At 35.6% G+C, this 22,174-nt stretch overlaps 2 protein-coding genes across 2 annotated transcripts; one reads left to right on the top strand and one right to left on the bottom strand.

The window, feature by feature from the left end:
- The first annotated feature begins 1,008 nt into the window (after positions 1-1,008).
- On the top strand, positions 1,009-2,527 carry LOC130955642 (pyridoxal 5'-phosphate synthase subunit PDX1.3). Its single transcript, XM_057882558.1, has one exon. It carries the CDS (start codon positions 1,194-1,196, stop codon positions 2,121-2,123), a length of 930 nt encoding a protein of 309 aa, XP_057738541.1. The 5' UTR covers positions 1,009-1,193; the 3' UTR covers positions 2,124-2,527.
- Positions 2,528-8,869: 6,342 nt separating this feature from the next.
- Positions 8,870-9,492, bottom strand: LOC130955373 (uncharacterized protein At4g04775-like). The gene is made up of 2 exons (XM_057882210.1): positions 9,265-9,492; positions 8,870-9,187 (listed from the first exon to the last, which is right to left on the bottom strand). The coding sequence occupies exons 1-2, from the start codon at positions 9,490-9,492 to the stop codon at positions 8,870-8,872; spliced, it is 546 nt and encodes a 181-aa protein (XP_057738193.1).
- Positions 9,493-22,174: the final 12,682 nt, after the last annotated feature.

Below are 22,174 nucleotides of genomic sequence, written 5' to 3'. Positions count from 1 at the left end.
TTAGCTTAGATGTCCTCATATTTTTTATAATTTGCTAATGTATTTGATTAGTTAACCTAAACCAAGTCGCCACAAATGGCAGTAGAAAATATCACAGTGCTCAAATTTATTTATATATATATATAAAGCATTTCTGTTGGCCCAGGAAATGCCACCACGCCTTAATTAGAAAAAACTGTCGTGGTTTCCCCCTTTACATATGGTTGCCGCCCATGATTTGTGTCTTCCTATTCAACATAAAAATTATAATTCTTAATATTAAGGTCTTGGTTAAAATGTAGTAATAGATCTAATATTGCAATCCATGCATATGTCAAAAATCTTGAGAGCAGCAATTTATGCTCAGACGCCTAGTTGTGCTACTTGCTAAGCAACTGCGTTTAGTTGTAGAGACTAAACAAAAACAGAGAAACCCAATGTCTTTGAAGAAAAATAAATGACATGAATGAATTTCTGAAATAATAAAAATCCTAGATTTTCTTACATGACAAGGTTGGGAAAGCAGGAATAATGATAGAAGAATAAAGAGATACGACACGAACTTATTGCAAAGTGTAAAGTACTTTAGATTGAAGGTACCCCTTCAAATGTGTGTACCATTGCTTATCGTGATTTTTTGCTTGCTTGGCCTAATAAATTTGAATTTAGATCTTTTAAAATAAAAAAATCATTATTATTAAATTTATAATTTTTATCATATATAAATTTTATTATCTTAATTAAAAATTTATTATTTTATCAATTTGTTTATTTTAAAAGCGTTTAATCCGATCAAATAAATTTAGGTCCAGTTACGTTGTTATAGAAAATCTATTTGGATTTTAATTAGTTTTAAATAAAAAACAAAGATGAATTATTCAGCGAATTGAGTTCAGGCACTGAGAATATCCTAATGTTTTATAGAATTATAAATGAATATATAAAAGTATATAGTAAAAAAAAAAAAGGGTGATAATTATGATGATCACATATATAGAAGGAGAGGAATGCGTGGCCATGTTTGATTAGGCAGGGTTGAAGGCAAATGAGGCATCGAGATACGTGATTGTTGAAACACTACTTAAACCCCCCAAGGCCCCAACCCCAACCCTTCATTCGTTACCCTTTCAGAAACACACAACACACACACACTAACAAGATAAATTAAAAGAAACACACACAGTCTCTAGCCGTTTGTTATTTCTGCGCAACCAATGGAAGGTTCTGGTGTAGTAACCGTTTACGGTAACGGCGCAATAACGGAGACCAAGAAGTCCCCCTTCTCCGTCAAGGTCGGCCTGGCCCAGATGCTACGTGGCGGCGTCATCATGGACGTCGTTAACGCCGACCAGGCCCGCGTTGCCGAGGAGGCTGGCGCCTGCGCTGTCATGGCCCTTGAGCGTGTGCCCGCTGACATCCGGGCTCAGGGCGGCGTGGCCCGCATGAGTGACCCTCAGCTAATCAAGGAGATCAAGCAGGCCGTCACCATACCCGTCATGGCCAAGGCCCGCATCGGCCACTTTGTGGAGGCCCAGATCCTTGAGGCCATAGGCATCGACTACGTCGACGAGAGTGAGGTTCTCACTCTCGCCGACGAGGACAACCACATCAACAAGCACAACTTCCGCATCCCCTTCGTCTGCGGCTGCCGCAACCTTGGCGAGGCCCTCCGCCGCATCAGGGAAGGCGCCGCCATGATCAGGACCAAGGGAGAGGCTGGAACAGGCAACATCGTCGAGGCCGTACGCCACGTGAGGTCCGTCATGGGCGACATTAGGGTTCTGAGGAACATGGATGATGATGAGGTCTTCACTTTCTCCAAGAAGATTGCTGCGCCCTACGATTTGGTGATGCAGACCAAGCAGCTTGGCAGGCTTCCCGTTGTGCACTTCGCCGCCGGAGGTGTGGCCACGCCGGCTGACGCCGCGCTCATGATGCAGCTGGGATGCGACGGGGTTTTCGTCGGCTCCGGGGTTTTCAAGAGTGGTGACCCGGCCAAGAGGGCGCGGGCTATTGTCCAGGCCGTGACGCATTACAGTGACCCGGAGGTGCTGGCGGAGGTCAGCTGCGGGCTTGGGGAGGCCATGGTGGGCATCAACTTGAACGACGACAAGGTCGAGAGGTTCGCCAACAGGTCGGAATGAAAGTAAGTTAGGGTTTGCTGCAATTGGATCTTTTGAAGAAGAAGAAGAACAAAAAAAAAAGTGTTTTACTTTTTCTTAATTAATCTTTTTCCTAGTGTTGGTAGCTGTTGTTATTCTTAATTGTCATGATAATAAGGTTATTATTGTGTTTGTTATTGGGAATTTGATGTTTGGGACAATTTTAGGGGGGAAAAAAGAATGCAATTTGGGAGTTGTAAGAGGGGATACTTGGTTGGTCTGAACGTTGGATGGTAAGGTGTTTGATCAAGTATGTCTATTTACGTTGCTGCATAAATTATAAGCATTCTTATTTTGAATGTTATCTTTGGTGTTAGCCTTGCTCTGTTTATAAATTATTCTTTATGAACTGAACTGAGCTGATATAGAACTGCTTCATTGGTTAATTTCTGTGGTTGATGAGACTATGTTTGAACTTTGAACCATATACAAAATGAGTTCATAGTTGAATTGGTTCAGCTAGGGCTTGGCTGGGTTATAATGTGTAAAATTATTGGTTTATTTTAATTTAGAATGGTTAAACTAGGTTGTAAGTGTGTAGGATGGTTGGTATCTCTGGAATTGTGATAGGGAAGTGACGTTTTCTGTGTGGCGGCTGTGGAGAATGTTGGATGCTGAAAGCTATGCTCCTTAATGACACTTTACTATGTTGTACAATCTGTAAATTCAATTTTTAACAACCAAATAGGGTGTTTTACCCAAAACATTTAGCATTTGTATTTTATGATTATTTTAGTATATTGTTTACCTTGCACTATACTAGTTACCTAGATTGAGCTATGTGAAGAAAATTCAGGAACTGCTAGGTGCTTTCCAAAGCTAATTGAAACAAAATACCAGATTCTCTGTTCATATTTCATGGTAGCTTTGTTAGAATCATGTTGATGTAATGTTAAGTAATTATAGCTTCTCATCTTCCTAACTTGTATTCTTTTGGTAATGTTGAATTCATCTACCAAATTTTGCTGTCATTTAACCAAATTTGGGAGTTATGGTAAAATATTTACCAAAGTTTTCTACTCTACCTGTTCATTACAGAAGCTTTTGGAGCTTTGGCTTCTTACTCTCCCTTGCATTTGTTTACTTGTTTGTTACTTTTTTATCTGGTCTCTTTATATCTGTTACTTAAATAGTTTAATTGCATTCGATGTTTTTTTTTTAATTATTAAATCATAAAAATATTATTATAAAAATATTTTGGGTCATAAGTACATAACACGTTTCAATCTTAGCCATTAGTTATAACTTATAACTATAGTGTGCCTTGATTCTGAATTTCTGAGTATACTATAAAATAAATTTATGTGTGTTAAGGGATTTTTTCTGAGTATACCATAAAATAAATTTGTGTGTAGAGTTGTTTGCTTGTATCCTACAAAGACAAAGATTATGAGTCACATAATTAGCTGTGGACAACATCGGCAACTAGACCTACAAATACAATTGGTAGCAAACTTAGCAGCATGAAGATAGAAACCCGGATAAGATCTAGTACCACATGCACAGAGCAAGTAGTGCATCTAAACAAATTGCACACTGACACAAATTATAATTGTGTGAGAGCATACGTTTATTATTTGTGTTCGAGACATGAAATATACTTTGTCCAAATATTAACTTAAATAGGCATGTGGGCATTCATAATTTTACAACATCATTTAGGACTTTAGGTGGAATTGAAAAACAGGACAAGGGTATTTCCTGGGACCGATGCAGAAGTTTCTGAGAATCGAATCACTTTGAATGTATTTTATGTAGTAAATTTTATGATACTAAATATATTAGCCCCTAATAAATTATTATTTTTCTATGGCATCCCAAGTCTCATATATTTTTATGTCGCATACAAATAATTGAAAACCCTGCATAATTCGTTATTTTTGTTTTTGGTCGATCTGCATAATTTTTTTTCCTACATAATTTATTATTTATTATTATTTTTTTTGGTCAGTGAATTGGACAACCTCCAATCCTAGGTATACAACACATCTACACACTTCTCACATATTTTATCATATTTTTTTTTTCAATTACATTTTCTAGAGTTTTTTTTTTTTTTGGTCAGTGGATTGGACAACCCCCAATCCTAGGTACCCCAATGAATTGGATAACTCCCAATTCTAGGTATACAACACATCCACACACTCCTCACATACTTACCACATTTTTCTTCCTGATTGCAACCGGTCGGATTTGAACCTGCGACCTTTAAGGTGAGGAGTTTTTTTTTTTTTGGTCAAGTGGATTGGACAACCCCCAATTTTAGGCATTACACCCATACAGGTGAGGAGTTAAGATAGTGGTTTAGCTTCTTACTAGAAGCCCAGAATGATTTGGACTCTTATTAATGCATTGTATATATTATACGGTCTCAGAATTCGACAGAAGGTAGTAAAGATTGGACCTATTCCAAAGTAGAACCAGGTTGGGTTGGGCCTATTTAATTAGTACCGATGAATCCATTTGGCCCAAAATGATAGCACTTCTTGTACTTCTCCTTTTTTTTTGGTATATGCTTGTACTTGTCCTTTGATACCATTTTGTAAGTCCTAGGCAATACATCACAATGACTCATGCGAAGGCTAATTTTTTTTTTTGAGTAATTACCCAAATCAGTCCCCGAAGATTTTAAAATCGGATGTTTTAGTCTCCGAAAAAAATTAATACCCAAATTAGTCTCCATGGTTTATCTCCGGGGGCCAAAACAATCCCCAAACCCATTTCTCCATTTTATGCCACCGGAAAAAACTGAAGTGGTACAGTTATTCTCCAGCGTGTCAAGCAATAAGAACAGGTGTCATACAAGGACAAATTAGTCCCCAGCCACCTCATCAAAATGGCGTCGTTTAGGGCTTGGAACCAAACGTACGTTGAGTTTTAGTGGGAGACACAAGGTCAGGCTTCTTCTTCTCAACTTCAACCCCTTTCTATTCAAATAGAAACCAAACTCCACACATTCTTCAAACTGTTACAGAGAAGGTGGCTATCAATCCCTCGCACCTAATCTCCCAGAGCAGCTGAAGAATTCGATCACCAACGCTAGCATTGGGTGACTGTTGACGCGTCGCTCCCGAAACAGAAGCAACAATTGGCGCGCAAGACGGAGGGAAGTGGATGTTACGATCGTTGAACACGCTCATTGAGGAAGGTGAGCTTGTATTCTCTTTCTTATGTTGATTAGATTTATGGAATTTTAAATTAGTTAAGTATAATGCTGAATGTCACCATTACAGAGTATGTTGGATTTTGAGTTTCTGTTCTGTGATAATTATGGAGTATAATGGTTTGGTTGTTATGTTGTGACTGTATAATGTTTGGTTAGGGTTCAGTTACCAAAGTTCTCAAAATAGAGTAGTTTAGGGTTTGATGATTCTGTTTGTTGATTTCAAGTATGTTGTACTTGCAGTTAGATGGAGGATTATGTATTTCCTGTTTTCCACCACGGTGGACATTTTGTAAGGGATAACCAGGGAGTTCTTCTATATATTGATGGAAAAGTTAACAAATTTCCTAAGATGGATATTGACCTCATATGCTTCTTTGACCTGAAAATTCTGTTCAAAAGTTTAGGCTATTTAGATTACAAGGCTATGTACTGGTTTGATCCTAAGGCTCCTGACTTGGAGAGGGGCTGCACCCTATAAAAGGAGATTTGGAGATTAATCATTTGAGTGAAAATAAACAGATGAACCAGGAGACTGATGAGTTTTATCTATATTTCGATCACCCAATAATGGTTACTCCACCAGAGGACATCAATTTGGACTTTGATGCTGATGCAAATGTTGAGGAGGAGTCTAGTGATGAAGGGTATGAAACGACAGAGGATGAACCATATAGACCACCCCCAGTAGGATTTGAGGATGAAGATAGTGACTCAGATTGTTTGATTGAAAAGAGAAATACTAGAAAAGTTGGCAAAAAAATAGAGGGTGGTGTAGGAATGCAGAGTTCACAGAGGAATATAGGTGCAAGAAAGAAGGCTTTAAAAGAGAATAAGAAAGCTACAGATGGGCCAAGTACAATCAAGACAAACACTAATGGAGTTACTGGTTCTGGATCAAAGTATGCAGGCCCAAACATGTCAAGGGCTGTTGTTGCTGCTAAGCCCAACATTAGGGCTCCAAAAAATGCTGGACAAAAAGGTCATGGGTCAACTTCATCTGGCCCAACTACAAATGGGCCAAGCTGGATTGCCAAATTTTGAGGCTGCCAATGCTGTTGAAGCTACTAATAGTAGTGGTGAAGATGAGGCTGAGAAAAATATTGAAGAAGAAGATCCAATTTTTGAGTATGAATCAGAGACATTATTAACTCCGAAAAGCTCTGAAGATGAGAGAGATAGGTATGAATTTCCTCAATTTAATGAAGGTATTGGATTTGGGGAGGTAAACTTTGAGTTGGGAATGGAGTTTGTCACAATTGAAAGTTTTAAGAATGCTCTTAAGGATCATGTAATTTTTTAGGGGAGAAAAATTAGGTACATAAAGAATGATCAAAGGAGGGTTAGATGCAATTGTGAACATGGGGTGGAGAGGATTAAAAAGCCAAGAAAGCCAAAGGAGCAAAGTAATGTTTCGGGTGAGCACAATGTGAATGAAGCTGCTGTGACTGAAGAGACTGTTTGAGCACATTGTAAAATTTGAGCCTGCTTGCTGGACCAAAGCTCACTTCAGTCACGGACCAAAGTGTGACAACCTCACCAATAACATGTGTGAGGTTTGGAACGCAAAAATAGTGAACTACCGGTCAAAACCAATTCTTACAATGTGTGAGGAGCTTCGGTGCTATATCATGCGACGGATGACCAAGTACAAACAAGTATTGAAGACACACATCGGAACTGAGATCGCACCCACTCAACAAAAAAGGCTTGATGACATTATGAAGGATGTTAGATATTGGCAGCCAGTTTGGGTTGGTGACGATGAAAGGAGAGTCTTCGAGGTTCAACAAGGCTCCAAGAAGCTTTCTGTCAACCTGTCTACAAACAAATGTACATGCAATACTTGGCAATTAACCGGTATACTCACTATATTTTGCGTGTTAATTTACAATTGTTAAATTACACTTGTATATTGCTAAATACATCTGCAATTGTAGGTCTTTCTTGCGTTCATGCACTTGCTGCCATAGCTAGAAGGGGTGATAGACCTGAGACATATGTCCACCCTCTGCTTAAGATTGGGGCAGCAATAGCAACGTACCAACATTGCATACAACCTGTTAATTCTGAGGAATACTGGGAGAAGACAAATTATCTGAAACCTATTCCCCCAAAGCTAAAGAGGCCAGTTGGCAGACCCGTCAAGAGAAGAAGAAAAGAGTCATCCGAGACTGAAGTGAGCAGAACTGACAGCAACAAAGTTAAGAAGACATTTCGAGTTACTTGTAGCAAGTGTGGAAAGGTTGGCCATAATTACAAGACTTGCAAAGGACCTCCAGCAGCAACAACTAGACGTCCAACTAATCCAAATAGAAGAAAGACAATGGCTGGTGCAAATCCTGGAACATCAAACCAACCTGCAGATGAGATACATTTCTCACAATCAGCATCCCAGGTGCAGGTAAACCACCATAAATAACCTGTTAATTGTTGCTCGCGATTGTTAAATTGAGTTTTTAAGGCTTCTATAGGGACTTAGGTGAATACTTTAAAAAATATTGGGGACTTATATGTCTTTTTTTAAATTCCACAAGGACCAATTTGGATTTCTATTTGGCTAATTTTTTCATTATTTTAGAATATGGTCGATCATGCTAATTCAACTCAGCCCGCAGCTAATGCACCAGGTTTTGTGTCTAGTATGGTGAGTGAAAAGCTAAATGTAAAGATATGTAATTTGTGTTACTGCACTGTTAGACTTGCTACCATAAATTTGTTTACTCTATGCATATGCTATCTTCTTTATTACAGGGTGCAGCAAATTCTAGAGCGACAATTCTCCAAAGTGCAAGGGCCAAGCAGCCTATCATTAGACCACAATATCCTGCACCAGTCCAGTCTAGCACTCCACCTCATATTCCTCCACCTAGACCAAGTCAATGCGTCTCGGTAGAAACAATTGCAGCGGCATGTGAGGGTACTACATCAAGGATGTTCCAGTTTATTCCAAATCCTGGGTTCAAGCATCCGAGACAGAAGTGAATGAAGACAAATGATTATGCTTTTTGATGTAATAGTTTGGTTTGTATTTTGGTAATGAGCTTTCAAGTTGATGGACCTAAACTTGAAATACTCTTAATTTACAGATTGAGATGGAGTAGTGTGGATGAAACTTTTTTTGTGAATTATGTTTCGGCTCATGTATAGCCGAATTCTAACTTTAGTTTAAGTTGCTATTATGACAGTTATGTTATTTTTATTAGGTCGAATCTGTGACTTGCATTCTATGATTTGAAGTTGCTATTTGACCTTAAAGCAATATATTTGCTCTTATAAGTAATGGTGTTGTTGTTTTTTTCATTATTCATTTCATGCTACTTGTTATTGAACTTATAAGTAATGGTGCTGTTGCTTTTTTCTTTCATTATTCATTTTACTACATGACATAGCAATATGATTTTCTGTTTGGATTCATAAAGGTCATCAACCAAACAATTTTGGAATAAAACTTTAAAGCTGATATATTGCATAAATTTTCTTCTTCTCACAAGCATTTAGATCACAAAAAAAGCATACAAATTTACATACAGGTTTCAGTGAACTCTTAATACTAAGATATAACTTACAAAATAGCTATTGTTACTGACAAAATAAACACTAACATTGCAAAGAACATGATAACAAGTACTACATTCGTACATTTACTCTTGCCCTCAGCTTTTGGGACTACATTTTTCTGAAGCTCTAACAAATCAATTCTATTTTGCAACTCCATCAGTTTGTGTTCCAAACCAGCATCATTGGTATTATACATGGGTAAAATATCAGCAGCAATCTTACCACGACCCATGGTTACATTCTTCACCGAGTCATCATTCCTCAACTTAATGTCAAAAATCTTGTCAACCCATGCAAAGAACTTGCAATGAGATAACTTTTCCTGCTCAACACACAAAAATAGCTCTTCAACACAATTCTTATAAAATATAAATTATTCGAAATCCTACAATTGTTTACCTTATATAGTGGGCATCCAAAAAATAGTCTACCCGAATTTTCATGAGTCCTTAAAGTAGAGATTATTGCATACAAACCGCATAGACATTTTGGGTATTGCCCTTTGGGGATTTCAACTTTGCTTAGGCTGCTGATGTCACCGTCTCCGATAACGCTACAACTATGGCCACCGCCGAGTCTCCCACCATGGCGATTCGAAGACGACGAGCTTCCTTTGCTTGGTGTCATTGCAGCTGCTGATAAATTAGGGTTCCAAAAGGTTCAACGAAGAAGACGTTTCTGTTCAAGTATAGAGGGGTTGAGGTAGAGGAGAAGAAGCGCGACCTTGTGTTTCCCACTTAAACGAACCAATCCTTAAATGGCGCTGTTTTCATAACATGGTTGGGGACTAATTTGTCCTTGTATGACACCTGTTCTTATTGCTGGACACGCTGGAGAGTAACTGTGCCACTTCAGCTTTTTCCGGTGGCATAAAATGGAGAAATGGGTCTGGGGATTGTTTTGGCCGCCGGAGATAAACCATGGGGACTGATTTGGGTATTAATTTTTTTCGGGGACTAAAATGTCCGATTTTAAAATTCTCGAGGACTGATTTAGGTAATTACTCTTTTTTTTTTACCATGTTTGGTGTAACGTCGGCTTATGGAACTTATGGGAATTTTACACTGTTGTGACGGCGTTTAGGTGACGGAGAGAAATCGGACGGTCCGATTTCTTGTAGCTGAAAGGGGACATAAATCGGACCCACCAATTTCATGCATAGATGGTAAATTTTTTTTGTCCAAAGAATTTGGCAAGGCACTCAAATCGGACTCAGCGATTTCTGGGTTCTTTTTTTTTGGGCGAACCGTTCACTAATCGGATTGTTCGATTTTATTGTTCAAAAAAATTTGAATCACCATGAAAGCGGTCGGACAGTCCGATTTCAGTTTAATATATATATACCCAACCCAAGCTAAGCAGCCCAATTCATCTTCCTCTTCTTCCGTTCTCCAAATCTCTCAAGCTCACCTCTGTTTTTCTCTTCTTCTCTATTATCATGGATGATAGGGTGAGATTAAAAGTGTATTATCATGGCCAAATTTTATTACAAACATCTGAAGGAGTGAAATTTGTGTGTGAAAATTCATTAGATATTATAATTCCGTTCACATTGTCATTCGAAGAATTAAAAGGTGTGATTTGTGAGAAGATGGATTCTCAAATATCTAGGAGAGTGTCGTGTATTCTGTACAGATATTCTATATCCGTGTTTGGTGGGTTCGTTCAATTTCAAACGAAATACGTGACCGATGAAGCGACCATGCAAGAAATATTTTCAGTGTATCTTGAAAGTTGGTCACGAATATCGTTCATCAAACTGTATATCATTTGATGACGTAGTTGATAATTATATTAACTTTTGAATGATTTATTCTTGATTGATGGATCATAGATTATATTAGTTCGACACGTATTTATGAATCATTTATTGAAATATAAAATTTGTGACGTGATTACAGCAGAGCTTCCTGTTATGACGGATGGTGAATTTACCGTGGGAATGGAAGACAGTTCTAGGGAGGTAGTAATTAAGGCGATGAAAGATTATACCATCCGTAGAGGTGTAGATTATCGGGTGCATGAGTCAGAACCGACGACATTCTATGCTAAATGCACCCAGTATGGTGCAGGCTATGATTGGTTGATCAGGGTGAGCAAAATGTCCAGAAAGTACTGCTGGGAGATAAGGAAGTATAATGGTAGTCACACCTATACTAGGGCCACCATTTTTCAAGATCATTCGAAGCTGGATTCCAACACAATTGCAGAAGCAATAAAGTCATTGGTAGAAGTTTACCCATCTATAAAGGTAAAATCAGTGATTGCGGAAGTACAGTCGAAGTTTAACTACACCATAAGTTATCGCAAAACATGGTTGACAAAACAGAAGGCAGTGGAGTCAATTTTTGGAGGTTGGGAAGCTTCGTACGAAGCTTTGCCGATATGGTTTGAGGCCATGTGTCACAAGGAGCCATCCACAGTCATTCATTTTGAAACAATGCCTGCGTATCAGAGAGATGACTTGGTTCCTAATATTCATGTACTACACCGAGTCTTCTGGAGTTATTACCCTTGTATTAGAGCATTCAAACATTGCAAGCCAATAGTGCAGGTATACGGAACTCATTTGACTGAAAATATAAGGGTTGTTTGTTGGTTGTAGTTTTACAGGATGGCAATAACAACATCATGCCTATTGCATTTGCGATAGTTGAAGGAGAGACATATGATGCTTGACACTTTTTTCTTAGTAACATACGACAACATGTTGTGAAACGTGATGGTGTGGGCCTGATCTCCACTCGGCACGATTCCATGAGGTCAGCTATTACTCGTAGTAACGGAGCTTAGTCTCTTCCCAGAACATTCCACATGTTTTATATCAGACACATAGAGTTCAACTTCTTGAGGAAGTTAAAGGCTCTGTATCTACAGAAGCTTATCGTCAATATCGGTATGATAGTTACTATTACAGTTATTCTTAAACCCAATTATTATTAGAAACGTTGTTTATTGTGGGTCCTTTTTTATTGACAGGATACTCGCAAACAGTTTGCGAGTACGAGACACGTTATCAGCGTTTATGCGAGTGGGGTGAAGCTTATACCAACTGATTGGATCGGATTCTACGTGAGCAGTATGCTTTAGAATTTGATGGAGGATATCGATGGGGTCATATGACCACCAATCTAGTGGAATGCATCAACTCTGGACTGAAAGGGGCTCGCAATCTTTCAGTCACTACACTTGTTAAGGCAACGTTTTACAGGCTTAATGAATTGTTCACCCGAAAAAGAGCCGAGACTGAGGCTCGCATTAATGCAGGACATGTGTTCTCTGAGCTTGTAATCTCCAAATTGCATGCGAATCAGCGGGCAGCGGATAACATCCAAGTTAGTTGCTTTGACTGATAGAATGAGCGAGGTATTTGAAGTGCGTGAGTGTCCGAGTGGTGTGGAGAATGCAGTAGACCTCCGTTAACAACGGTGTGACTGTGGTGAATTCCAGGGTAGACCGACTTCCGTATCGACATGTGTTTGCTTGCTGTGCAAACCAGCGGCTGGATTGGCAACTGTATGTTCATGATGTTTACTAAGTGTCGGTCCTGTAACTGGCAGACCATTTGTCGAAAGACCAAGAATTAACGCGACCTCCTCCAATGTCACAGCACACTCACCAACCGAAAAATGGAATGTGTGAGTCTCAGGGCGCCATCTCTCAATCAGAGCATTAACCAATATCGACTGACATTGGACAACTCCAATCTGTGAAACATGATAAAAGCCCGTGTCCCGTAAATGCCCCTCCACTATTTAATTGTACGGATCCGACAGCAAGTAGTAGTCACATTGCAACATCCGTGAACCCTACAAAACGTAAACACATACCACATTACACAAACATAATATTAATTAATTAACAAATTAAATTTAACAGAATAAAATTTTCATTATCAAATAACCAATAAAACATATAATCATATTAACCCACAACAACAACAACAACAACAACAACAACAACAACAACAACAACAACAACAATAATAATAATAATAATACATTGATTAATTAACTATTCTATTATATTCTAATATTTACACTTCCAACATTACTAACAATCTCAAGTAATTATTCTTTTCTATAACAACACACAATAATAAATCAATTGTTAATCCTTTATTAAATATCGATATTATACTCATAATAAAAAAAATTAATTCAATAATTTTTATATGTCTTCTCGTAATAATTATTTTATTATCGTAGCTAAATATTAATAAAAATTATTACTACAATAAATTTATTCATTACTAACAATTAATACTAATTAATTTATTTATTATCACACGTATATCTTAATAAAAATTAGTACTATATTCTAATAATAATTAATCCATTATCACACGTGTACAATCTTAATAAAAATTATTATTACTACAATAAATTTATTAATAACAATTAATATTAATTATTGTATTTCTTTATCATATCTATATTTTAATAACAATTATTATTATTATTATTATTATTATTATTATTATTATTATTATTATTGCAACCTATTAATAATTAATTTATTATCATAATGTATCATAATCTTAATAAAAAATATTATTACACTAATTTCTAACATTATCATTATAATTTATTATTGCTAATTTCTAAAATTATTTTAATTAAATTAAAATATTTAAAAATTATTACTACACTAATCTCTAATACCATAATAAATAACTAATCTCTAACATTATTATTACTATTATTTTAGTTAAATCAAGATATTTAAAAATTATTACTACACTAATCTCTAACATTAGCACTATAATAAACTACTAATCTCTAACATTATAATTATTATTTTAATTAAATTAAAATATTTTGAAATAAAAACTTACATAATTAGGATAATCAAGATAATTAGTAATGTGGAGTTCTGGACAATTGACGTCTTTTATTCTTCTTTTTCTTGGCATTGCTAATTAGTGGTCCAATTTTATTTTTGTTCAAAGGTGGGATTTCATTTCATTAATGGAGAAGAATGAAAATGAAGCTGGTGGGGTTGGAGAAGGAAAGTGAAAGTTGCTTTGAAAGTGAAAGTTGGAGAATGGGGCATTCAATTTAGAGAGTATACAAGCAGAGGGGTTCGGCAACATGCATGCTTGACACGTGGTTGGAGGCGCAAATCGGACGGTCCAATTTGTGTACCTTTCCAGCACCTAATCAGACCGTCTGATTACTGTGCTTCAAATCAGACCGTGTGATTTCTTCATCGTAGTCGTCACACCCGCATGAAGCATCTTGGACTCTCATTAACGCTGTTATACTCCATCTTTTCTCATTATCAAAAATAAAAAAGTATCATGCGAACACTCAAAATATTTAAAAGCAACAAAAAATGAGAGAGAAATTAAATGTGAAAGGAATTGGTACCTCTTACAAAGGAAACAGATATTGCGGGTCGCAACATCCATTATTTTATTAGCGCCTTTATTTGTTTTTCAAATTAAATTAGTGCAAAGTATATTTTGTGTATTAAAAAATGAGTTAAATTCTAAAATAGTTTTTAAAATTATTGTCGTGCACTAAAATCGTTTTTGAGATTTTAATTGCACAAATTACATTTTTGATATTGACAAAAGTACACCACGTTAGTCTTTGACCCATTTTTTATTAACGACGTGATGACATGGCTTGATGACGTGGGCTATTAGGACACATGTCACTCTATGGTTTGACCACGTGTAATGGTATGATGATGTGTTGACTAGTGATACGTGGCATGCTGATGTGGATGGTTGTGCCATGTGTCACAATGCTATTTGACCACATGTCTGTTTGTGTCACGTGTCGCAACATTATTCGTCCACATGTCATCTATTATGTTGTAATTCTAGATGCACCAAATTAGTCCCTCACTTTGCATTAATTGACTCATTTTAGTCCTTGAAATTGAATGTCGTGCATCAAACTAGTCTCTTCACTAGCTTTTCTCGTTTTTTAAAAAATTTAAAATTTTAAATATCTTGGATGTACTAATTTTAATTCTATTTTTCACATATCGTTTAGATACAAGTATTTTTATAAAAAATTTTAACATTTTAGTTTTAATTATATAATTTTTTTTCTATAATGATTTAACATTGGTAAATTTTGTAACATATAAGTATGTTATTATAAAAAAATAATTATATGATTGATTAGACACATTTTTTTATCAAAAAATACGTGTTTTTAACAAGAAATCAAGAATTAAAATACACATTTTTTCAGTTCTTATAGAATACACGTTTTCGTTGTGTGTAAATGAGCTAGACTGTAGGCACTTCAAGCACCCTCACTACCATCTCCAAGACGAAAGAGGTCAGAGATGGTAGTAGGAGTACTTGAAATGTCTTCACGTCAACTCTAAGACGGCGGTTAGGGATACCCGCAAGAGAAAAATATTTTATAAAAGCACTTGTATTTAAATAACATGTAAAAAAATAGAATTGAAATTAATGGATTCAAAGATATTGAGAATTTTTAATTTAAAAAAAATAGTGAATGAACTAGTTTGGTGCACAACATTCAATTTCAAGGACTAAAATGAATCACTTAATGCAAAGTAAGGGACTAATTTAGTGCATTTACAATGATAATATAATATAATGGATGACACGTGAACGAATACTGTTGCGATACATGACACGAACAGACACGTGACCAAATAGTATTATGACACGTGGCACAACTATCCACATCATAGCATGCCACGTGGCATTGGTCAATACATCACCATACCATTATACATAGTCAAATCATAGAGTGACTCGTGTCACTAATAACCCACGTCATCAAGTCATGTCATCATGTCGTTAATAAAAAATGGGTTAAGAACTAACGTGGTACATTTTTATCAATCTCAAGAACGTGGAAATGGATCCTCACAATTTTTTTTAACAATTAAAGAGGTAAAGTGTGATCTCACACCATTAATTTTGTAAGTAGGACCAAGAATAAATATGAGAAAGAGGACAATGAAAGGTTAAAGATCACACTTTACACCCTCAATTTTTTTTTAACAATTGAGAGAATCCATTTCCGAACATAATTGATACAATTAAAATCTCAAAAATAATTTTATACAACGTTAATTTCAAAGACTATTTTAAGATTTAACTCGTCCAAAAATCAAGTTGACAACATTAGCTATATAGTCTTTTTGGTTGAAAAGTAATGTGTTAATTGTTGAAAGCAGTCAGCAGCAATTTTAATTTTTGTTTTTTCGGTCAGCAACAATGATTTTATCATAAGTGACACATTTAAAGAAATGGTAGATATTATTTCCACTCAAATATTATTGGATATTATAAAAATGTAAGGTACCTAATTAAACAAACATCTACTTACTTCTATTAAGTATAATTAGTTTCTCTCTATAATTTTATCTATCTATTAGTAATATATTAAAATAGAATTTAAGATAATCTCTAGATGTATTATTAGTTTTCTAGTTTTTTACAATAATACTACATCAGTTTAAATGGTTAATTTACACAACTTAATAAATATAATCTTTTATCTTTACATTATATCATAAAATTTTCATTGTATTTTTATCTCTTCATAATAATTTATTTTTATATAATATTATAGGTTTTTTTATTTTAATTTTTTATATTCTCTTATATTTTATTTTTATATATGTTACACTATTGCTTTTAATATTAATGATATTTTTTTAATATGTATAAATTTAATTAAAATTTAATTCCTTCTCTTCTTCTTTTATACTCATCACTCATTCTTATATTTACTATATAAATCAATATTCACTTCATGTTGTGATAAGCATGCTTAAGTGGATGCCCATTTATGATGGACGGTTTAATATTCTCAAGAGAGAATGAACTTTATAAAGTTTGAAAAAGTGAGCTCTTGTACGTATATAAATAAGAGGTTAAAGCCTCAGGCAATACACACATCAATACTTACAAATATTTCTTTCTCTTTCTCTCTTTATACATTATAATATAAACTCTCTCTCTTTTATATCTCTAAGGTTTTAAGCTACAATATATATATATATATATATATATATATATATATATATATATATATATATATATATATATATATATAAGAGGTGACTTTCAAGGATACGGATGGCAAAGCTTCTGACTCGGTTAGCGAAGTTAAACCGATCAGAGCATATATATACATACATATACACAAGGATAACCCAAAATACTGTTTCTAAAACCTGTTTCTCCAAGTCAACTTCTAGGAGGAACAAAGCATATATATATATATATATATATATATATATATATATATATATATATATATATATATATATATATAGTGGAGAGATAAATGTATCCATATACACAACATACCAAAACATAAACCCAAAACTCAAGAATCCTTCGCTGACAGATGCTCCCAGAATGCCTCAATGAGGTGCCGCTTGACCTGCATTTGAAAATCACAAATTATGTATGGGATGAGAACCGGAGGTTCTCAGCATGGTAACGGTGCCCACATAACTAACATATAAAGTCCCGGAAAAGTCGAAGGCGATCCTAGAACTTCCGACAATAGATTCAAACTTAAAACTAACATTTTAAACCATAAACAGGGTGAGGTATCTAAGGCTTCTTGATTCCATCTCAAATCCTAACTTAACCCCTAAACTCATCATCCCTTTTTCCAATCCTCCAAAACACCAATGCACAGACAAACAAAACAGACAAGGCAAGAACAAGTAGATATTCAAATATAGCAAATATAGCAAATAAGCATAGATATTCAAGTAAGGAAATCCAAGTAATGCAAAACCAAACAAGTCACATAAATGTATATGATGCATGCCTCTCCTACTGGCCGTGAGCTCACGTGTCAATTACTTTGCCAGAACCCGACACATCCGGTAGCTAACCCGGATATCATCCTCTTGAAAACTGGTGGGTGATACACCACCACGAACCCCACCTGGCGGACGGTACACCACGACAAACCCCACCATTGCGAGCGGTACACCACCACAAACCTCGCAAGATCTTCAACTGGAAAAACAACACACACACACACGTGGATGGTAAACCACCACGAACCCCACATAACATTCTCTTCAAAAACATGTGGGCGGTACACCACCATGAACCCCACATACGCCTCGACACTGAACAAGCGGTAAACCACCACGAATCTTGCCAGGTCAAAGTTTAAAACAATTTCATTTTCAAATTTATTATAACTCATTCATTCATAAATCATAACCATATCCAAAGCAACATTACACTAAATCATCAACAACCTGCATATACACTTCATCAATCTCCATAAAATTTACATTATTTCACCAACAACTATCTTAATTAGCCAAACTTCATAAATACCAACCAATCCTAAATCATCAATAACATCCACATCTCAAAAATATCATCATTATCATTTATCAATCTCATATGCCAAGTTAGACGTATAATTCATAATAGCACCAATCACAATCTCAAAATCACTAAGCAACATACATATTAATCAATCTCAACCATCAACAACATCAACAATTCAATTCTTATCTTACGGTCAACTTACCTAAATTTTCACGACACATTATATTTTAGATACGAGAAACCGAGACCATACCTTGGCCGATTCCTCCCTAAGCTCGAAATGCCACAATCATCCACCATTTCTCAAGCTCCAAAGCTCTAACTTCTCACCAACTGAATTTTCAGCTCCCATGATTCAATTTCAAGCTTCTAATGTCCACCAATTTAACTCCAAAACACCCATTTCAATCTAATATAATCCAAATTCATTTTAATTAACATAGAGTTTTCTAATTAATGATTCATAGAGAGTTAAGTGGTTTCTTACCTTATCCACTTGAAATTAGGGTGAAACCCAACAATTATCCACCGCTAGAGTACCCTTAAACCATCAAAATCACAAAATCTCTCAATTTTCAAAACCTAAATCATGAACTGAAAAGGGGAGAATTGGGTGAGAAAACGTAATTCTCTTACCAAATTGTTCAGTGAGTTTTGTAGAAAATTCTGAGACGAACGCGTGGCCACTGACGGCTTGTCAATCGGAGCTCCGGATTATTGAAAGTTATAGACGACGGAAGTTTACGGTAAATAATGTCTCCCCCAATCCACTGTATCCCTTCCTCTGCGTTAATCCCTTTTTGCTTGAGGGAAAAGTGGCTGAAGCCACTTATATAGGGTGAATAGGTTGGGCCTTGGCCCAATATAGGCTCGGTTCAACCGGTTTGGCCCATTCGATCCAATTTTAGGCCAAATCTTTTAAAATTAGTGTCAAAATTCATATTTTAATTAATTCTACCTCATTAAACTATAAAATTTTATTTTCTAATTTCTTTGATTAATGATTAACTTATTATCTAATTATTTACTAATTTTGCAGGTTTTACAAATTTACTTCCCAAGCTTTTGATGCTTATTGTATGACTAATGAAATAAGTGTTGAATATCCAGTAGCTTATGTTCACACACAAAATGGGTTAGCAGAATCACTTATTAAACGCCTCCAATTAATTGCTAGACCCTTACTTATGAGAACAAATCTCCCAACCTCGACTTGGGGACATGCTATTTTACATGCTGCAGCACTTATTCGTGTGAGGCCAACAAGTTACCATCAGTACTCTCCTATGCAATTAGCTTCGGGTGTGCGATATATGTTCCCATTGCACTACCTTCTCGCACCAAAATAGGACCCCAAAAAAATAAAAAATATATGTTGGATATGATTCTTCCTCTATAGTGAGGTATCTTGAGATACAAACTGGAGATGTATTCAAAGCCAGATTTGTAAATTGTCATTTTAATGAATCAAAATTTCTAATATTAGGAAGAGAGAATAAGCTTTCTGAAAAGAAACTTGATTGAAATGCATCATCCTTGATGCATTTAGATCCTCGATCAAGGCAAGTGAACTAGAAGTTCAAAAGATTATACATTTGCAAAAAATAGCAAATGAATTGCCTGATGCATTTTCTGATATAAAGAGGATAACCAAATCTTATATACCAGCGAAAAATGTCCCAATTCGAATTTATGTCCCTGTTGGCAAGTGGCCACTGAAACAAATCCACGCCAGAAGCGTGGTAGACCTGTCGGTTCAAAAGACAAAAATTCTCGAAAAAGAAAAGAGGTAAATACGATTCCTGTTGAAAAAGATATTGTAAAGACACATGCAGTTGTCCAAAATTCTGATATAGTTTTAACGCCAGAAGACGTTCAGGTACCTGAAAATTATGAAAATGATGATAAATTATGTCTTTATAGAAGAAAATGGGACCGAAATAAGACAATTGTCAATAAAATATTTGCATATAATGTGACATTAAATATCATGCATGAAAGTAAGGATCTTGAGCCAAGAACAGTCGAATAATGTCGACAAAGAAATGATTGGCCAAAATGGGAAGAAGCCATGAAGGCTGAGTTAGACTCACTTATAAAACGTGAAGTCTTTGGACCTGTAGTCCGTACACCAGAAGATGTAAAACCTGTTGAATACAGGTGGGTATTTGTGAGAAAACGAAATGAGAAAAATGAAGTTGTGTGCTATAAAGCCCGACTTGTGGCACATGATTTTTTACAAAGGCCCGGTATAGATTATGAATAAACATATTCCCCTATAGTGGATGCGATAATATTGCTTATTCGATCAGTTCATTCGCATATCATAAACTACATATGCATTTAATGGATGTAGTAACAACCTATTTATACGAATCATTAGATCGTGATATTTATATGAAAGTCCCTGAAGGACTAAAGATATCTAAAACATCCAATGAATATTCGCAAGGGTTATACTTAGTCAAATTATAAAGATCTTTATATGGTCTGAAGCAATATGGACGAATGTGGTATAATCATCTTACTGAGTATTTGGCCAAAAACGGATTCAAGAATGATGATATCTGCCCATGTGTTTTCATAAAAAAATCAGCATCTGGATTCATTATAATTGCTATGTACATTGATGATTTAAATATCATTGGAACTCCTGAAGAGATTCCAACAATTATTAAAATTCTAAAAGAAGAGTTTTAAATGAAAGATCTTGGAAAGACTAAATTTTGTCTCGGCCTGCAGATCGAGCATACAAAAAATGGGATCTTTATTCATCAAACAATATACACAGAAAAGATCTTGAAGAGATTTTATATGGATAAGTCACAACCATTAAGTACCCCAATGATCGTAAGGTCTTTGGATGTGAAAAATGATCAATTCCGTCCTAAGGAAGAAAATGAAGATATCATTGATCTTGAAGTACCATATCTTAGTGCCATTAGGGTACTAATGTATCTTGCTAATAATACACGACCCGATATATCATTTGTTGTGAACTTATTAGTAAGGTATAGTTCCTCTCCAACCAGAAGACATTGGAGTGGAATCAAACAAATCTTTCGATATCTTCATGGAACAGTTGATATGTTTTTGTTTTATCCATATGGATCCAAGTCAAAACTAGTGGACTATGCAGATATAGGACACTTGTCCGACCCACACAAAGGGAGATCTCAAACAGGATATCTGTTTACATATGGTGGTACAGCAATATCATGGAGGTCTAAGAAGCAGACGATTGCAGCAACATCCTCTAATCATGCTGAAATACTAGCGATACATGAAGCTAGTCGTGAGTGTTTTTGGCTGCGGAGTTTGATCCAATATATTCTGTCATCATGTGGATTGATTGACCATAAGATAGCTCCAACTGTCCTGTTTGAAGATAATACAGCATGCATTGCTCAACTTAAGGGTGGATATATCAAAGGTGATAGAACAAAGCATATTTCTCCCAAATTTTTCTTCACTCATGACCTTCAAAATCAAGGAACAATTGATGTCCAAAAGATCTGCTCTAGCGATAATCTTGCAGATCTATTTACAAAGTCACTTCCAAAATCCTCATTTGAAAGAATGGTATATCAGATTGGGATGCGCCGATTCCGAGATATTAAATAATGTCGACAATAGGAGGAGACTGTACTCTTTTTTTCTTGGTAAGATTTTTTCTCATTGGATTTTTCCTAACAAGGTTTTTAATGAGGCAGTCCCCATCAAAGGATATTGTACTCTTTTTCCTTCACTAAAGTTTTTTTTCATTGGGTTTTTCTTTAGTAAGGTTTTAATGAGATATAATCGTAAATGGACATCCAAGGAAAAGTGTTGTGATAAGCATGCTTAGGTGGATGCCCAACTTTATGAAGTTTGAAAAAGTGACCTCTTGTATGTATATAAATAGGAGGCTAAAGCCTCGTGCAATACAGACATCAATAATTACAAATATTTCTTTCTCTTTCTCTCTTTATACATTACAATATAAACTAC

The sequence above is a fragment of the Arachis stenosperma genome, chromosome 10 (assembly GCF_014773155.1).
Source record: "Arachis stenosperma cultivar V10309 chromosome 10, arast.V10309.gnm1.PFL2, whole genome shotgun sequence".
NCBI lineage: Eukaryota > Viridiplantae > Streptophyta > Magnoliopsida > Fabales > Fabaceae > Arachis > Arachis stenosperma.
The sequence above is the reverse complement of the archived record's forward strand: the minus strand, read 5'-3'. Positions and strand labels throughout refer to the sequence as shown.

Coding starts and splice junctions, on each gene's coding strand:
- LOC130955642 (XM_057882558.1), top strand. CDS start 1,194: ATGGAAGGTTCTGGTGTAGTAACCGTTTACGGTAACGGCGCAATAACG.
- LOC130955373 (XM_057882210.1), bottom strand. CDS start 9,492: ATGACACCAAGCAAAGGAAGCTCGTCGTCTTCGAATCGCCATGGTGGG. Junction 9,188..9,264: donor TTGGATGCCCACTATATAAG/GTAAACAATTGT, acceptor TGTGTTGAGCAG/GAAAAGTTATCTCATTGCAA.